Source organism: Suricata suricatta, chromosome 6 (assembly GCF_006229205.1).
Source record: "Suricata suricatta isolate VVHF042 chromosome 6, meerkat_22Aug2017_6uvM2_HiC, whole genome shotgun sequence".
Taxonomy (NCBI): Eukaryota; Metazoa; Chordata; class Mammalia; order Carnivora; family Herpestidae; genus Suricata; species Suricata suricatta.
The window spans coordinates 6,655,679-6,671,124 of record NC_043705.1 but is presented as its reverse complement, the minus strand read 5'-3'; the positions used below and the strand labels follow the sequence as shown (position 1 = coordinate 6,671,124).

The 15,446-nt window shown below is 38.5% G+C and overlaps 1 protein-coding gene across 2 annotated transcripts in view; it reads left to right on the top strand.

Moving 5' to 3' along the window:
* DMXL1 (Dmx like 1) overlaps positions 1-8,751 on the top strand; it is a 129,574-nt gene extending 120,823 nt beyond the window's left edge. For both annotated transcript variants that reach the window (XM_029941556.1, XM_029941555.1), the window contains 3 exons: positions 467-519; positions 3,583-3,800; positions 6,334-8,751. In XM_029941556.1, the coding sequence (XP_029797416.1) occupies positions 467-519; positions 3,583-3,800; positions 6,334-6,558 (496 nt within the window). In that variant the 3' untranslated portion in view covers positions 6,559-8,751. The remainder of the gene's footprint in view (positions 1-466; positions 520-3,582; positions 3,801-6,333) is intronic.
* The last annotated feature ends 6,695 nt before the right edge of the window (positions 8,752-15,446 follow it).

Here is a 15,446-nt window from a genome sequence, read left to right as displayed (position 1 = left end):
CACTGTGGGCCAGAAATTGGGTTATGAGAATATGGAGGCTTAAGCCCGTCTTCCATAGAAACCCTTACATATACTGGTGCCTTCTCTGCAACTCCTAGGACAGGGTAAACGTGCCCCCAGTCGTATTTAGAGCAGAAATGTCCTCTTTGTGCTCAGGGAAGCCCAGTGTATCCTGCTCTTGGTACATGTCAGCCCATCTGTTTCGTTAAAGAATGAGAGGATACAAAAGGTTATTCAGACTTCACATAGTGTTATTTGTACATACATGTCAGTCTAGATTATTCAGTTTTGTAAGTTAGTAGTTTTTTAAATTTTGTATAAAAATTAATCATACATAAATAGATTTGTTACTTGTATTTAGGCTTTTTGTTAGACGAGGTTGGAATGTTATGTAATTGTATGAAACAAGCTTACTTTTTGTTCTGTTAAATTTTTGTGTCACTCAAGAAATAATTTTTTTTTTCAGAAACATATGTTTGTGGGATACTCTTGTAGCACCTGCCAATAGTTTAGTCCATGGTAAGTTTTGAAAGCATTTTTCAAATTTTGGAAGTTACGAATTTCAGAAACAAATTTTTAATGGATGTGTCTTTAATGACACAAATTTATTAGCTTGTAAGGTTTATTTTGCCCTCAATGGCCCAGAGTTTAAAAGCAGAGAAATACAATATATATATAATTAACTTTTCGTTGTACTTGATGAAGGACAGTAGAACATAGATAATATAAAAATCCTGTGTTTTTACTTTGAATCTGATAGCCACACATCATCTTTGTGACCATCAGTTATTGTACAGTATTATGTCCATTCTCTCCACTCCTATTCAGAACTGTACTGGGAGTCCTAACTAATGAAGTAAGACGAGAAAAGGAAATAAAAAGTGTACATTTGGAAGAGAAGAAAAAAAAAACTGCCTTTATTCACAGAGGACATGATTGTGTAGAAAATATATTTTAAAAAAATTTTTTTAATGTTCATTTATGTTCTGAGAGACAGTGTGAGCGGGGGAGGGAGGGAAATACAGAACTTGAAGCAGGCTCTAGGGTCTGAGCTGTCAGCCCAGAGCCTGACACAGGGCTCAAACTCGTAATCTGTGAGATCATGACCTGAGCCAAAGTTGGATGCTTAACCTACTAAGCCACACAGGCACCTGGATTGTGTAGAAAATCTTGAAAATTGTGTACAAAAAAACCCAAAAATGAGATAAAAACTTTTGAAACTAATGTGCAAGTATAGTAGAGTTACAGGATACCAGATCAGAATTCAAGACTAACAAATGACCTTCTTCTCAGTATCTTAATAGCAAGTAGTCATATGAAAAGGTGGGGACACCTGGGTGGCTCAGTTGGTTGAGTATCCTGACTTCAGCTCAGGTCATGATCTCACCACTTGTGGGTTCGAGCCCCACATTGGGCTTGTGCTGATAGCTCAGAGCCTGGAGTCTGTTTCGGATTCTGGGTCTCCCTCTCAGTCTCTGCCCCTCCCTCATTCATGCTCTGTCTCTGTCTCAAAAATAAATAAACATTACAAAAAATTTTTTTTAAAGAAAGTGAAAAAAGAAAAGGTGCTTAACATCAATCACCATAAGATACTACTCTATATGCTAAAATGGCCAAAATTACTGATTCTGGAATACCAGATATTGGTGAGGGTATAGAGAAACTGAAACCCTGATGATTTGCTGAGTCTCAATGATACACCTACAATGGAAAATTGGCATTTTCTAATGAAGTTAAACATGTATGTAGCATGGCTCAGCAGTATATATTCTTACATATATGCCCAAGAGAAATGAAAACACATGTCCACAAAAGGACTTATATAAGAATAATATACAAGTATATTAATATATTAATGTAATAAAACTTTATTTATAGCAGCCCCAAACTAGAAACAACACAAACACATCCAATAGGAAACTGGTTTATTTATGTAGAATAGAATACTATGAAGCAATAAAAAAAAAAGCACAAGCCACTGATAGGTGTGACACCATTATGTTGAAGGAAAAGAAGGCAGTCACAACAGAGTTATGTACCATAAAATCTCTTTTATGTGAAGTTCAGGAATGGGTAAAACTAACCAGAGAGAAATCAGAATAGTGATTGCCTTTGTGGGAGAGGAGGGGTGACTGCAAAGAGGCATGAGGGAACTTTCTGGGATGATGGAAACATTCTGTGTTTTGACCTGAGGGATGGTTATACAGATGAATTCATTAGTCAAACATCATCAAGAGTGTACAATTAGAATTTCTGCATTTTATTCTGTGTACGTTATATCTTTAAGTGCTGTTCAAATTCAAGGAATCCTTCCCCATAATTTTTTCTTTAGATTCTTAGAGTAATTATAACTAAATTTTATTTTTTTTAATGTTTTATTTATTTTTGATAGAGAGAGAGACAGAGCATGAGAGGGGGAGGGGCAGAGAGAGAAGGAGACACAGAACCGGAAACAGGCTCCAGGCTCTGAGCTAGCCGTCAGCACAGAGCCTGATGCGGGGCTCGAACCCACAAATGTGAGATCTGGCCTGAGCTGAAGTCGGAAGCTTAACCGACTGAGCCACCCAGGCGCCCCATAACTAAATTTTATTGAGTACTTAGTATATGCCCGGTACTGTACATGTTTTAAATATATCAACTAATTTAATCCTCACACAAACCTGTTAGGTGGGCTGGGTTCCCCCCTCCCTTTTTTTTTTTTTTTTTTTTACAAATGATGAGACTTAGGTAGAAAATAAATAAATAAAAATTCACCAAAGGTATACATTGAAATCCATGCTAAAAGCAAGATTTAAATCTTGACAGTCTAACTACCAAATCTTCACTCTTCATCAGAATGCCACATTGTCTTTGAGCTATTTACAGATTTACTATTTTTCTTTAAGATTTATTAGGACTGACTTCTTTTTTAAGAAAAAAAAATTTATTGTATTTTTGTTATTTCTGATACTTATATTGGTATGTCTTCAAGTTTCACCATTTTCTTTTTTGCATTGCTTAATCTGCTCTTAATTCCATATAGGACACTTTTTATTTGAATATTATAGTTTCTAATCTCTGGACTTTTTATTTGTATCTCTCATTTGATGACTTGATTTCTTTGTCTACTAATTCTATGACCTGTGTGATATCTGGGTTAGTGTCAGTGGATGGATTTTCTGCTTCTTATGGGTTGTATTTTCCTGCTTCTTTGTATGCCTGGAATTACAAATTTTACCTACTTCTGAGGCAAAACGCTTCTGAGTGTTGTGTTCTTTGCCTTGCGAATTATAAGGTTTCCCACTGTGGCTGGTGGAAATGGGCACCCAGACCAGCTGCGGTCCCCTTGTGCCGTGTCCAGAAAACCATCCGTAGGCAATAGTGGGGCGGTTGTCTGCCTCTCCCAATGTGCTTCCCATCACTTAGAGGCCCTCTTTCTCTGCCTGCTGTCCACTGCCTCAAACTGTGGTTTCCGATACAGCATTTAATTTTTTTAATGGTTAGAGGTAGGTGGGTAAATCGGTGATCTATTATTCTCCTTTGGCCAGAAGCCAGAAATCCTAAATGGTTTTACTTTTTAACTGACTTTACTTTAATTTTCAGCTTTTACTTGCCACGATAGTGGAGCTACTGTTTTAGCATATGCTCCGAAACACCAGCTGCTGATATCAGGCGGCAGAAAAGGCTTTACCTGTGCATTTGACCTTCGGCAACGACAGCAGAGGCAGCTTTTCCAGAGCCATGATTCTCCTGTGAAAGCCATTGCTGTTGACCCAACAGAAGAGTACTTTGTTACAGGATCTGCTGAAGGCAACATAAAGGTAAATACGGTAATGCCACAGAGTCTGCACGATGAAGAGAAATCTTCAGAAACCTTAAGGCTTTAATCGTATTGATGATTCCAGTCTTTTATTTAAATAGTAGAAATGCTAACTCCTTTGTAGCCAGCATGTTAGTTGCTACTTAATAGATCTTTTAATGAATGAATGTAATATTTAACTTGAAATTGTCCGTTTTTCGCTTGTTTTCAAATAGGCCTAATTAATGTGCAAAAGCACTTGATTTCTCACATCTAAAACATATTTGAGACATTAGAATTGCTCTGACTACCATTTTCAGAGTTATCAAGTTCAGTTTCAGATACTGAAATACAATAATATTTTCCTTTATCCCGAGTTACTCGCAATTTTTAATTTATATAGCATTAGCATCCAGCCACTCAGTACTGCTGCTAGGTCCCAGTATGCATTTTTATACTACATACCTGGCAGTTTTGTTGGAGGGTCCTCTGGCTGCACTTGGAAAAATCTGCAAGGGTAAGTCAGTTTAGACTAGCCCCTAAATTATTGTAATGGCCAGCAACCCATTGAAGGAGTCTTCATTCTTAGAATCCATTAATTTAACCACTAGTGAGACTTTTAAGTGAGAATAAGTTGGCAGGGAGCAGCGCCTGGGTGGCTCGCTCAGTTGGCTAAGTGTCTGACTTCGGCTCATTTGGTTGGTGAGTTCAAGCCCCATGTCAGGCTCTGTGCTGAACCTCAGACCTGGAGCCTGCTTTGGGTTCTCTGTCTCCCTCTGTCTCTGCCCATCCCCAACTTTCTCTCTCTCTATCCAAAATAAATAATAATAATAATAATAATAAAGAATAAGTTGGGCTACTTTTCTTAGAACCTGCATATTATTTTCATAATTATCAGCCAGAAAAAAATTAACTAGAATTGTGGAATTTTGAAAAGGCTTTTTTTTTAATGTTTATTTATTTATTTTGAGAGAGAGTACAAGCCCGGGAGGGGCAGAGAAAGAGAGGCAGACACAGAATCCAATCCAGGCTCCAGGCTCTGAGCTGTCAGTAGAGAGCCCAATGTGGGGCTCGAACTCAGAAACCACGAGATCATGACCTGAGCCGAAGTTGGACACTTAACCAGCTGAACCACACAGGTGCCCCGTAAAGGCTTTTCTTAAAATCAGATATATACACTATCTTCCATACAGAATTATTTTCCTTCTGTTTGAAGCTAGTTTCTTATTTGAACTGCCTTCCATTTAGAAGAAGTTATATTAGGTTTTAGATTATTTCTTTAAATTAGTTTGTGCTATGATTCTAGGATTATTATTTAATCAAGTAAGAAAAGATTTGAAAGTATACCACGTAGTATTCAGAAGTTACAATATGGGGTGCCTGGGTGGCTCAGTTGGTTAAGCATCTGACTCTTGATTTCTGCTAAGGTCATGATCTCACAGTTCTGACATCTAGCTCTAAGTCAGGCTCTCCATTGAGTATGGAACCTGCTTGGGCTTCTCTCTCCGCCACTCTCTCTCTGCCCCTCCTCTGCTCACATGTGTGCTCCCTCTCTCTCTCTCTTTCTCAAAAAAACATTAAAAAAAAGACACCTTTAGGGGTGCCTGGGTGGCTCAGTCGGTTAAGCCTCCGACTTCGGCTCAGGTCAGATCTCACGTTTGTGGGTTCGAGCCCTACGTCAGGCTCTGTGCTGACAGCTAGCTCAGAGCCTGGAGCCTGCTTCCAGTTCTGTGTCTCCTTCTCTCTCTCTGCCTCCCCCTCTCATGCTCTGTCTCTGTATCAAAAATAAATAAAACATTTTAAAAATTTTTTTAAAAAATCTTTAGAAATCACAACTTAACAACCAAGTCTAGAATAATATGTACTAATGACATTCAGAATTTAAAAAAAGTTTAAAAAAAACAGATCTCAATTAGGATTATTTTAGTTTCCTAAAGTTAAAATGGATGTCCCGAAGGCATTTAGGTCCTTCACATATGTGAAGATGCTCATAAAGTACCTTGTAATAATTCACTTTAGGAATAGATGCATTTATTTTGGTAAGGGCTAAAAATAGAAAAGCTTAGTAAATTGAGTGTGCTGAAGTTGTGGTAATATACCCTGCAGGTGGAACATAGTTTTTCCTTTTCTGAAGCCCTCTTTCCACTGGTTCTAATCCCTTGCTGGGTATTATAAAAGATTACCCCATTATAAGCTACACAGCACAAGCCTTGCTGAGAGATAAGAAGTCTTGTTGTAGTCCCTACAACATTACAAGTTTCTTTAGGTGTGTACACTTAGCCTCCTTGTATCTCACTTGTCATCCCCAATGCAAGGTTCAAATTACCTTCCTGTTTAAATGGATAGATTTTGAAGAATATGATAATATCAAAGGGATTTGGGAAATTGCAACACAGAATCAAGAGGTTATGACCTTAGGCCTATACAGGGTTTATTTTCCGTATTTGTTTTAGAAATTCCTTGTTTGCACAAGAAAGCAGGCTTGAATTTTTCATTTGGATTTTTAAGGTAATCTGTCAACCTGATTTTTTAATTTTGTTTCTAATATCTTTCAGATTTGGAGTCTGTCTACCTTTACTCTTCTCCACACTTTTATCAATGAACACGCTCGGCAGTCCATTTTCCGGAACATTGGAACAGGAGTGATGCAGATTGAGACGGGGCCAGCAAACCACGTGTTCTCATGTGGCGCCGATGGCACGATGAAGATGAGGATCCTGCCGGATCAGTTTAGCCCACTCAATGAAGTGTTGAAAAATGATGTGAAATTTATGCTCTGACAGTCTGACAATAGGATGTGTAATTGATTACCTACTCCCTGGAAGTGGCCAGCACATACAGTCTACACTGATCACTCACTCTCTCTGCCACAGATAAACTAATGCTCTCTTGGTTTCATACTTATTTTATGGACCTTTGCCCTTGATGCACTGATGCCTTAAAAATTAACAAGGTCATCCAGAATTAGACTATATTGCCTAAGGTAGAATGTATAAGTAATATGTAATAGTACATATTTATAGTATGTTATTCTGAGTACGTCGTAGTGTTAAAGGACTTTTGTTTCCTTATTGTTGGTAAACTCTTCTGCAGATATCTCTGTATGAATTTCTTTAACAGTAAAAATACCCTTTATGTAAAAGCAGTTCACATCAGTCATCACTTGACTCAGCACACTGTTACTTCCTTTTTCATACATATACATCTCAAACTCTTCTATTAACTAATGGTAGATGGTAATTGGGTAAGAATAAAAAACAATGAACATATTCATTAAAAACTGTCATTGGGACTTCAGTCTTATATAAAGTTCTCCTCAGTGTCCCGTCTGGAGCCCAAGTGTGTGTGTGTATATATGTAATATATCTTACACATCTTCTTTGAACTTCATTTATGTATATATCAGAGAAAATGACAAGTCTTTTCATGTGTTTTTGTGCCATAACAATTACTGCCGCTAGAATAGCAACTTTTTTTGCAACTGTTTTTTTTCATGTTTTTTTTGTTCTTAAGTTTCGAATTCCCATCCTAATTTTCAAATAATTTCAGTAAGACATCCAAGATTATTATTTTAAAGATTATCTTGAGTCACTTAAGTCTTAGCCAGCAATAACAATTCTGTGTTGGCATATACGAGATACCTAAAAGTAAGTTTATGAATTTGTCAAAGGATTTTTGAGCACCAAACATTTTACTTACATTTCTTTTTCCTTTTTAGGTGCTTTTAGTCTCAAAGTTCTGAACACCATATAGCAGTGTTTTTAGAAACAAATGTGAAGGCAGTCAAATTAAATAGATAATACTTACAAATGTAAAATACCCGCCAGATCTACCACTGATAGAAAAGAAATTAAACCTTCTATTTTATTATTTTTTGCCAAAATATATTATTTTACTATAAAATATGACCAAAATATTAAAGATGCACAATGCTTTTAACTTAAATGTGCTAACCCTATTTCTGTCTGTTCTGTGCTATACCTTTTTCTGATTAAAAATTACAGAAAACTTGATAAATACTTGATTTTAGCCAAGGAGACTGGAAGCAGATGGGACTACGCGTTGAAGGGACAGTTATATACTATTTAGCTTAAATATATTTTGTTAATAGGAACTATAAAAACATTTTTATGTAACAAAATATGGACAGCTATTATCTGGGAAACTGAAGAGTCAAAGTGAAGAAATGAAGGGCTGGTAAAATGAATTTTGTAAAATCCTCAGGATACTTTTATCTTAAAAGTATATTGTTAAAGGTTTTGTAAATTGTATTCATAATTTTAAATGTGTTAAGCTAGTTGCAGTGAATACACTGTCCTTAATTATGTAGAGAGTTTATGTGCACATAATGCCCTATATCTTTAATTGTGCAATAACCGTATGTGACCGTATGCCATGGAGAAGCCTGTGACAGCATTGCAAACAGTAACTTTGTTTGATAGAGGTAAGCTTACGTTATTTTTCAGTAATTTCACAAATCAAGATTCAAAAAGCTTTAAACACTTCCAATGAGATAGAAAATTTATTATGCTTAATTAGAAAAAAAGGCATTGTGGATGAACAATTAAGGATTTTAATTGAGGGTTTATATGAGTAATAAATTATGTAAGCCCATATGTATTTACATCAGAGTCATAATATTTTAAATAAACAATCATGCAGTGACTTTTTTTTTTAGCATGGTACTGTTTTAAGTAATATTTATGCAACTTTAGTTGACTTAAAGTATACATGACATTTTAAAATAGAGAATTTCTGTATTTATATTTGGTAAAATATAGGAAGGATTAATTTTCCTGAATACCTTGCTTTTTCTTTTCTATAATCTTTTTTACTTAATAGGTAAGTGTTATTGAAAAATGGGGAGAATAAAAAGTTGGAATGTATATTTAAATATAAAACGATGTACATATATGTAAAAATTCATTCACATTAATGGAATGGATACATCAAAATACATTTTTTAAATTGTGTTTTTTCTGAGAATGTGGCTTTGTAATGATGGAAAAATTCACAACATTGCAAGTCTCATTTTCTGAAATGTAGGATTTTTCTTCTGTAGAATTATGGACAGTCAATTGCTTCCTCCTTTCTTGATCTCTTTGTTTTGCCCAAACTATTTCTCCTTTTTTTTTAATTACTTAAAAAAATTGCAAGATTTTCTCACACTGGTCTCAACAGTGAAAACACATACAAACATACACATTTAAGAAATTCTTTAGATGACCTTAAAGTGGTGATGACCACTCTTTTTTAACAGGGTTGGTAACTCAGACATATTTTACTAACCCAACAAATTTAATGTCATGGCAGGGGACTACAGTCAATGGTAAAAGAACAGGTAGACTATAAGAAATAGTTGTATAGTAATCAGGAAATTATTAATGTCCATATATACAAAAATAACTTTAAGATGATAAATTGTTGGAGAAATCAACTCACAGAACAGGGCATTGGAAAAGTCAGCAAGTATAAAGTATGCCCATCCTCAGTAATGGTTAAAGGAATGTTGGTTTAAAAAAAAAAAGCAACAGTATGATACTGCTTTTCATCTGTCAGATTCATATAAAGTCAATTGACAACATCAGTTTTGGTCAAGATGCAAGAAAACGGGCGCCCTGAAATATTGCTGCTAGCAGTACGTTCTGACAATGTTTAGACCTAGACTCATGTTAACGCTGAATACACATTTTGACTAAGCAGTCTTTTGAGAAATTATCCTATAAGGATAAAAGCAACCTTGTACATAGAAGTTTATTGAAGTATCTGGAGCAAAACAAAACCTTGGAAAACTAAATGGTAATTAGTACATAAATGGTTGAATAAATTGTCATACATCTATGCAATAGAATATTGTCTCAATGCTAAGAGAATATTAGATTTGTATCTGTTGATCTGAGAGAGAGAGAGCACAAGCAGGGGAGAGGCAGAGAGAGAGGCAGACGCCTGAATCTGAAGCAGGGTCCAGGCTCTGAGCTGTCAGCACAGAGCCCAATGAGGGACTCAAACCCACAAACTGCGAGATCACGACTTAAGCCGAAGTCAAGACACTTACCCAACTGAGCCACCCAGGCACCCCATTTTTATCTTATTTTTTAATGTTTATTTTTGAGACAGAGACAGAGCATGAGTGAGGGAGGGACAGAGACTGAGCAGGAGACACAGAATCTGAAGCAGGCTCCAGGCTCTGAGCTGTCAGCACAGAGCCTGGCACAGGGTTCTAACCCATGAACTGTGAGATCATGAACCGAGCCAAAGTTGGACACTTAACCGACTAAGCCACCCAGGCGCCCCGAGCCTTTCTTGTTTAACATCAAGTGCAGGGTTGCCAACTTGTACTAGCCATTTCATGGGTAAGTATACAAGAGAACTCCATAAACAGAGCAGGAGTTTTATACCATATTTGTAGAAAAAATCTTTTCAGAGTAGTATTGTGTGGCCAAAGACAAAACAAAACAAGCCTTTGTAGTCTTTGGGATAGGCACAAGTGAGATTTGAGATGTTCAAAACGGAGAAAATAATTGAGGAAGATCCCACATGAATAAGGAGCCCAGTGGTGCAATCCCAGGAAAATAAGGTTCTAACTTAGGGGCAGCAGTTTCATTTCTACACAGAATGGCTCAAAAGTTGAACATCTGGAAACATGTAGAGAATTTGGTTTCATGGGGAGAGTGATTGAACTGGCTAAGATTTGGATAAGTCACCCTATGATGCAACCAATAGCTCTAGCAACCTTTCTTCAGAAGAGGTGTGTTTTAGTTACTATGTTATAGGAGGTAAGTAATTCTGAATAAATAGTGAAAAATACTTGTGATGAAGGTATAATCACCAGTGATCTGTACTAGCTATCAGTGGAGGTTGTGGTCTATAGAAGTATTAGGAAAGATCATTGATCCCCAAATTTTATTCTGTCCTTGAGTTTCTAGTCTGCATGACATTGAACAATTCTCTTAACCTACCCAATCTGCACCTTGACTTTTTTTTTTTTTTTGGAAAAACATATGTACTGTTGACTCATTGTTACCTTAAGGACAAGATTACATGTTATGAACATGTTATGATAATGCTTTGAAAAGAGATAGTACTGGAAAGAGTTGAAGCAGTGAGTATTCAGATAATGATCTGGGGGGATGGCGAAGTTGTAGCCATGTTTTGAATCAGGTACATTTATTGACAAACTTCCATGAAATTATAGTTAAAGCACAAAGGACACATAGGTATTATTCCCATGGCTGCATTTGAGGTGCACATCCTCACTTTAGTGCTTTTAGCCTGCTGGAAAATGTTAGACCATGTCTTCCTTCTCTCCACACTTCCTGGAGTACCCTTCACTCTGCCTGGAAAACTCCATTCATCCTTTTCAACTCGGTTGTATGGAAACTCTTTTGTGAAATCTTCCCTGTTCATCCAGGGAATGTGAGTCACGTCCACTCTCAGATTATTTGTGTATACATTTAATTTTTTAATTACTTTTTAATTTTTTTAATGTTTATTTTTGAAAGAGCACAAGTGGGAGAGGGGCAGAGAGAGAGGGAGACACAATCGGAAGCAGGTTCCAGGCTCTGAGCTGTCAGCACAGAGCCCCACGCAGGGCTCCAACTCACAAGGAGTGAGATCATGACCTGAGCCGAAGTCAAATGCCTAATCAACTGAGCCACCCAGGCACCCCTGTGCATACTTTTTGTTGTACATACTATGGTTGTATGTACTTATTTTCTTACACTGAAAAAAGGAGGCTGGCCCTGAGTAAGCAGAGTTGGGACTTCCAACAAGAGAGAAAAGTGCGGGAGAAACTAGATCATAAGATTTTTAAAAACTTAGAAGTTTGTCTAAAGTTAGTTCGTACCTTCAGCTGGGCAGAAGCAAAACCAGATACTCAGAAGTATTTCCAGCTATCTCTACTCTGTATGTTTTATAGGGTGTTGCTGTTTTGTTCTGGGAGGATTCATTAATCCAGATGGAGCTGCAATGATTTAAAACTACATTTAGCCACTCATTAAATAACGGACTAGGGATTAGATGATGCCTAGTTCGTAATACTTTTTTTGATCCCACATTGGAAATATACAAGAGCTAATTTGAAAATGAAGTGATTCAAGTGTCTATTTGCTCAAGTAAGATAGGAAAGTGAATTACTTCATTAATTTCTAAATATTACACTGTGAAATAAGATGGAATCCTAAGTCTTTACCAGTGTTAAAGGGAAGACTAATCGTTCTCTAAAGACAGTAATGCAAGTTGCCCAAGACTGGGGAGTCCCCTTCCCCAGCCCCCTAAAGTAAGCCCTGAGGCGATGGCCACTCTGCCCTGTTCCTACTATTAGCAACTGTGACCTGTCAGGTCTAAATGGCCCCAATAAAGGGGGTTGCAGTGAGAGAAGGTGGCTGAGTCTGGGGAATTTTAATTTTGTTATCATTTTGAAAATTTTAGCATTTTTATGTTTTACAAGGAAAGTACAGAACTTGAGAGGTTGAGGATAAAAGAGAAGGAATAGTTAACTGAATATAGCTCATATAGATTAAAAAAAAAGAGCTGGAGGGGCAGCAGCAGTGTGGGGGCACAGAGAGCTGTTGAGAGGGTTTGCTCTGATCCACTGCAATGAGAGGAAAGAAAGTCAAAATGAGTGGATGCAGATGGTATTGTTGCTAGTTCCAACAGGAAGTTGGGAAAGCTCCCTCTTGATGATTGTATATTTTGTACGAAATAGGAAGTAGTGAGCAGGGAGGGGGAGGGGGGGAAGATGTGTCAAGGAAAGGGGTAAAGATTGAACCCTCTTCATTCTACCCATGATGTAGGAGGATATCCAGGTGGCACACAGGCTTGGCTGAGATAAAGAGATCATGAGTCTGTAGAAAATGAAGTTGCACCTTTTTGGGTTCTTCTTGAGTAGTTCCATGGGAACCGTGGATGGCTAGAAAGGTTTGCCAGGTGAGTACAAGGAAAGGACAGTGAGGTACAGGAGTAGGAGGCACTAGCACTGAGTGGCTGAAGTGCTGGTTATTGGAGTTAGGTTGGGTAGACAAGGAAGACGCATGGGAGAAATACGAGTCTACTCGAGGTTAAAGGAAGAGTCAAAAATTAGGTCAAGGATGAGAGACTATGGTTAGAATACAGAACACTGACATGATAGAATCTTTATACAGGTAAAGATAGAAGAGGCTCTGGGCATTGCTGTTTTAGGGTACAGTTGGGAACAAGGGAGATTACAGTGAAGCAATGGTAGCAGTTACTGGGGTCGAGGTTGTAGACATCATGACATCCTGGCTGACTGACAGCAGTCATAGAGATGGTCTCCCCCTCCTATCTCATATGGCTGAAGCAGCCATGTCTCACTAAACACTTTTGCTTTGTCCTTAAGTCATCCAGTTTATACAGGGCAGATACATTACTAGAATTCTCGGTGGGTGGTGACAAATACCACTGCCCATGGGCATTCGGGGATCATTTCTAATTATTTGGATGTGGGGAAAGATGGGAGTGTACAAACTCTTCATCTTAATTTAGTTGCATCACTGCAGACTCAAAAAGTATTTAGAAAGTTAAGTGCCTTTGTCCCTCCCTCTATTAGGCAGCACCACCAAAGACTGACCTTGCCAAACCAGAAACCCTGTGAATCAACCGAAATGACTCTCCTCCCTCAACCCCCACATCTCATCAATTTCCAGGGCCTGCGTGAGCCACCTTCTTTCGAACCACTTAGTTTAGGCCTTCAAAGTCTGTGTTCATTTCCTCTTACTGTCACAACAAATTACCACTAATATAAGGTTTTAAAACAACACGAATTTATTATTTTACAGTACTGTAGGTCAGAAGTCTGGTGTGGGTCTCAACAGGATAAAATCAAAGCATCACCTCAAGAGCTGAGTTCCCTTTTGCAGGCTCTAAGGGAGGATCCCCTTTCCCTGCTCAGTTGGGATCCTGGCAGAATTCACTTCCTTGTGGTCCTCGGACTGAGGTTCATGTTTGTTGTTGGCTGAAGTCCAATCCCAACTTCAAGACGCCACCCATTCCTTGGCTCCTAAACCAGGTATAGTTCTTCTCATACTTTGAATCTCTCCAACTCACTCTTTCACTTTATGGAACTCAGATGAGTATCTTAGATCCACTTACGTAATCCAATATAAGCTCTCCATCTCATCATCTTTGAACTTAATTACATCCACAAAGTGTTCCAGAGATTAGGGAGTGGATGTCTTTCCTAGATTCCTTATTCTGCCTACCGCAGTATCCCAACCTGACATATTTCAATAATTTTATAAGCAAGTTTCCTGGCTCTGGCATTCTCTATGCTGTTTTCAGATTAACCTTTCTAGAACAATCGACACATCTCCCATGATTAAAATGCTTCTGCCTTCCTACCAACCCAGGGTCAAATTAATACTCTTTAGCTCCCATAGGAAAAAACAAAACAAAACAAAACAAAGGAAAAAAAAACACTTAGATTTCGTCCTCTCTTGTTATTTTACTTTCATCCCAATCTATACTTCACTTTTTCCCAACCCTTAATACTTGAAAAATGTTTCCTGTGTCCATTTCTCCATGTGACTCATATTCCTTCTTCCAAACCCAGCTCAGACATCAATCACCTCCTTCAGGAAGGTTTTCCTGACACTCCCTTCCCAATAGCTATAACCACATGATAGCGTACTCTTCTCTTCACCCTTGAACCTTGTGCGTATTCTTATTTGGGGCATTAAACACAGATGCGTTGTGATTTTCTGGTCTATTTCACTTACAAAGTGTTTACCTCCCTGTCTCCCAGTCATACTGTGCCACTTCCTATATTTGTAACGGTGGGCGGGCTGTTTTACTTCACTGTGACTTCTCTCTTTGTAAAATTAAGATAGCTTATAGGATCTGTGGGCTGTTGTGAGGATTAGAATGCTGACTTGCCCATACTGAGTTTTGGTAGCATTAATATTCCCAACCCTCTGCACAGAGCCACCTTTTAGCAGGTGTTTAATGGCTGTTTGTGGTATGGATGGATTCATCGCACTCCCATGAAAGTCAGAAACTTCATGCACCGATACTGTGGGTCGGGGCTCCTCAGCAGAAGTAAGGCCTAGATTCTGCCCCAACCCCGGGGTGGGGGGCAGCTAGCCTTTGGCCCAGGGGCAGGAGAAGTCATAGTGAAGTCCATGGAAAGGACTGAGACCAGATTAACTCCCTAGGGGCCAATCAGCCTGTAACTGCAACCTCCGCGCGAATGGAAACCAGGAATCATGAGTGTGTCAGATATTACCGGGTAGACTTGAGGCTAGTATAGGCTGAACCACCCCTCCCCAGAAAAAAAAAAAAAAAAAGTCAGGTGGGAGTTTGAGATTTAGGATTTAGAAGGTTATATATATGGATATTTCTCATCAGCATCGGTGACCACAGACCCCAACGGTCATGGGTACCTGTTTCGTGCTAGGCACGGTGTAACCATGCATGAGCGCATTTAACCGTCTCAACACACTGTGAGGCTGGAATCTCATTTTTACAACTAAAGATACAGAGGCCCAAACGTGTCCCTCAAGCCACATGGCCCCTCGCGTGCAAAGGTCTCTCATTCCAGTCGGGATCTCACTTCCAGGCTGCTGCCTGGCCTTCCTCCGCGTTCTATGGAGCACCTGCCGCAACACCCGGGGTGTCAGGATGGGTTCGTCCAGTCCAGAATACCCGGTTC